Below are 3,573 nucleotides of genomic sequence, written 5' to 3' on the forward strand. Positions count from 1 at the left end.
TGCTGAATTTAATTATATTGAATGCTGTATAAATTGTATGAATTTTGCTGTCATTTTGAATTTTGCTATAGTTGTTGTAATGGCTTAAGTTTTTATTTTGCTGTCAATCTGAATTTTGAATTTTGCTATAGTTGTCATTCTGAGATTATATATTATATATTGAATTTTTTATAATTTTATTTTATATTTAATTAAATCGGTTCAATCACGATTTGACTCCGATTGAACCGTTAAACCATTGAACCAGTCACTCGACTGGTTCGATGACCGGTCCGGTTCTCGCAACCTTGGTTAGAACCTAGAAGGCTACCTCAACCGGGTCTGGCCCTATATCGGATCACCTGGACTGACCCGGTGAGGATGCATAGTACTCCAAAATTTAGGGCGCGCACAAGCACTGAAGACAGTGAGGCACAACCCTGAACCTGAACCCCCCTTTCTCTCAGCACGCAGCCACGCACCCTCCTCAGTCCCCTCACGCACGGCGCCATCCTTTCCCTCAGCCCTCTCGCTGTCTTTCACCAGCCACCGTCACCACTCGCCACCCTGAAAAAAATTAGTTAGTGATGGTATTTGGTGTTCTGATTCTTGGTCTGATTACCAGTAAACTAAATATTTGCTCTGATTATTACTTGTTTTTTTTTTTTCTGATTTGTTCTTAATTTAGTTGATGTGGTTATTGTTGATTTTTCTGATTATTGTTATTATAAGGTCTGATTATTGTTCTGTTTATTATGCTGTTTAGTGGGCTGAATTTTTAATTTGTTACTCATTATTGCTGAACAGCATTTGATTTTTCTTTGATTTTAACTGTGTAGATAAAGAAGAATGGGAGGAGGAGATAATTGTATTCCTGCACAAATTATTTAGGAGAACAAAGTAATGGATACTGCTATTGATACTGCTCCAGCTCCTGATGCACCACAATGTTGCTATTGATTCTCACCCGGTTTTCACCCGGTGTAATTGTAGCCTGAATGTGTATAGATTTCACGTAAACATAATTTGATTTCTTTTTCTCATTTGCATCTAAATAGTTTACAAAATTGTAATTTTAACCATTACCATAAGCCCTCTTCTGCCCTCTCCCTCGACAACTGTTGCTTTCCACACTCTGCTTCCGCCCCTCCTCTCCCTCTGCCTCTCCTCTGCTTCTGCCTCTCCCTCCGCTCCCCATCGTCTTCAAAGTGTGGTCCTCTACTAACTAAAGTTTCCTCAAACCCTAACTAATCCCCTTCCTACGCTTCTCATTAGCATTTGTGAACAGAACCGAACCAATGGCACAGGAGCCTTCTTCCCCTGGTGGTTCTTTGGGAGTCAAAGCGGTCGACGAAGTTCAAGCTATGATTCAAAAGAGTCTCGAACGTATTCTTTTCAGTTTTTCCCTTTTTTTTATCCTTCACTAAATCCCACAATTCAGATTACTTTTGAATTGGTTTGGATGCTTTTCAGTGTTTGCTCTGCTGATTTTGATTCAATTGTTGGTTGGTTCATTTCATTGTTGTTTGGACAGTTCCAAAGGTGAAGCACTTGAGGCAACGCATGGCAGAAGCTGGCTGTGCTGTGAAGGACAATTTTTTCAGAGCTGTTGTTTGCCAAGGGAGGAAAGGCATGGCTTATTTTGCTCCTGGTCACGGGGTACCTATTTCCTTTTAGGCATTTACATTTTATTTTTCTCTTTAGGTCTCTTTATTCAAATTCAAAAATGCTATATGCACACTAAAAATTAGTCATCAAATCAGATATTGTGTTTTTGTGGACATGTGTTGTTTATATCATTTTCAATGTGTATTTCGTATTTTATCATGTATTTTATCTTAGTGGCTAATTTTTTGTTGCTTTAAATGGTAATCTTGTTGAATCTACTATAGGATTGGGATCACTGTTTGGTTGCAGATCTTAACTATTAATTTTGGAGTGCTTGTACAATGCTTTAATAATTTGTTTTCTGAGAGGGAAATGATTTAAATATTTGTCGAAGGCGCTTTCCAAATTAATAAGGTGGCCATGGCTTCCAAAACTATATCAAGATTCAAGATCCAATGCCTGTTCTGTATAAACTATTTAAGTCAAATGAAACTTTTCTTGTTTGCAAAGAAAATAAGGCGCCGATACTAGTGCATAAACTATTTGTGGTCGATGCTTCTTTTTGGTTATGTGGCAAGATTTGCAACGACCTAACATTCATTTAATCCTCCATTGGAGTGCCTTTGATTGCAGATATTTGTGTGCAGCAACCATGTAAGATTTCAAGATGAGGTCAACCAGTTGATAATTCATGAGCTAATTCATGCATATGATGATTGCCGTGCTGTCAATTTACATTGGAATAACTGTGCTCACCAAGCTTGTAGTGAGGTGCCTATCCTGAAGTGTTTTCCCACCAATATTAAGTTGAATGGGTTTTTATATCTTATAACTTTCCTGTCCAGCGTTTCTCAACAATCTGTTGAAACAGATACGAGCTGGTCATTTAAGCGGCGATTGTCATTTCATGCGGGAACTACTTCGTGGTCATTTCAAATTGCGAGGGCATGAACCGGTACACTTTTACTTTTCTCTTCTGTTAATACCTATCATTTATTTTTTCTTCCAATTAAATCTTCCAATAGATTTACATTCCAATAGATTTACATCTGAGTTCTGTAAAGTCTTCCATAGAAGCATTTATCTCAAAATTTTATAAAGTGCACTTGGTGCTGGAGGGGATCAAGAATGCAAAATAAATCACTCGATGACTTAAATCTTTTGAAACATATCAAAACATAAAAATGAGGGTTCCTTTATTATTATGATTATTGGATGCCAAAGAATATTCTTGCTACAGTTTAAGCCTTCTTCCTTAGTCACCCATGTAAGCTACAATGGATTATTGCACTATAGGTTCATTAACCAGTAACCAAGTATATCTGATAACTTGTCATATGATAAATACATGAGATATGATCTGATCAATACAAGTACAAGTTTCAGCCAAGTTAGTAAACAGCTAGCTTTAAAATGATAGGCCAAGTTGCCAGATCAATGATCAAAGACATCCACCATTTTTTAAGGATGGTATAAAAAATTGTTTGTGATCAATGCCAGTGCCATATCTTCCATGTTAGTTATTCCAAATTCCAATGCAAAATAATTTGCAACTTATGCATAGTTGTAATTTACTATCTAGTCCTGTCTTCACTAAGGTGATTCATCTTCTGTTGAATATTTATTTGTTGGTTGTTAAATTAGTAGAGTGGGTCGAAAAATGCAAGGATAGGGAGTTAATTACCAAGAGGGATAATTTGAATTCAAATGGATATATTGCTCCTATTAGACCTAACTACATGTATTGCTGGTTTTGCTTTGACTTAGATGAACCAAAGGTAAGCTTAGAAGTTTCACATTATGAGATTGAAGTAATCTCCTAGGCCTCTTATGCTCAAATTGATGTTCATTAAACCTTAGTGAAGGGTAACAAGAGGATAATATCATGTGGTTTAAAGGCAAGTGGTCATTGGTCTGTGAATTATGGTAAAGATTAGATTTGGGAGTGCAAATTCGTTAGCAAATAATAGAAATATGAATTGGCAG

At 36.7% G+C, this 3,573-nt stretch overlaps 1 protein-coding gene across 3 annotated transcripts in view; it reads left to right on the plus strand.

Moving 5' to 3' along the window:
* LOC107625096 (mitochondrial inner membrane protease ATP23 homolog) overlaps positions 232-3,573 on the plus strand; it is a 4,091-nt gene continuing 749 nt past the window's right edge. The window contains exons 1-5 of one of the 3 annotated variants that reach the window (XM_016327670.2): positions 232-569; positions 819-1,365; positions 1,514-1,638; positions 2,221-2,358; positions 2,459-2,542. In XM_016327670.2, the coding sequence (XP_016183156.1) occupies positions 1,278-1,365; positions 1,514-1,638; positions 2,221-2,358; positions 2,459-2,542 (435 nt within the window). In that variant the 5' untranslated portion in view covers positions 232-569; positions 819-1,277. The remainder of the gene's footprint in view (positions 570-818; positions 1,366-1,513; positions 1,639-2,220; positions 2,359-2,458; positions 2,543-3,573) is intronic. The other 2 variants (XM_016327669.2, XM_016327668.2) reach the window with 2 other exon arrangements.

Source organism: Arachis ipaensis, chromosome B02, assembly GCF_000816755.2.
Source record: "Arachis ipaensis cultivar K30076 chromosome B02, Araip1.1, whole genome shotgun sequence".
Lineage (NCBI taxonomy): Eukaryota > Viridiplantae > Streptophyta > Magnoliopsida > Fabales > Fabaceae > Arachis > Arachis ipaensis.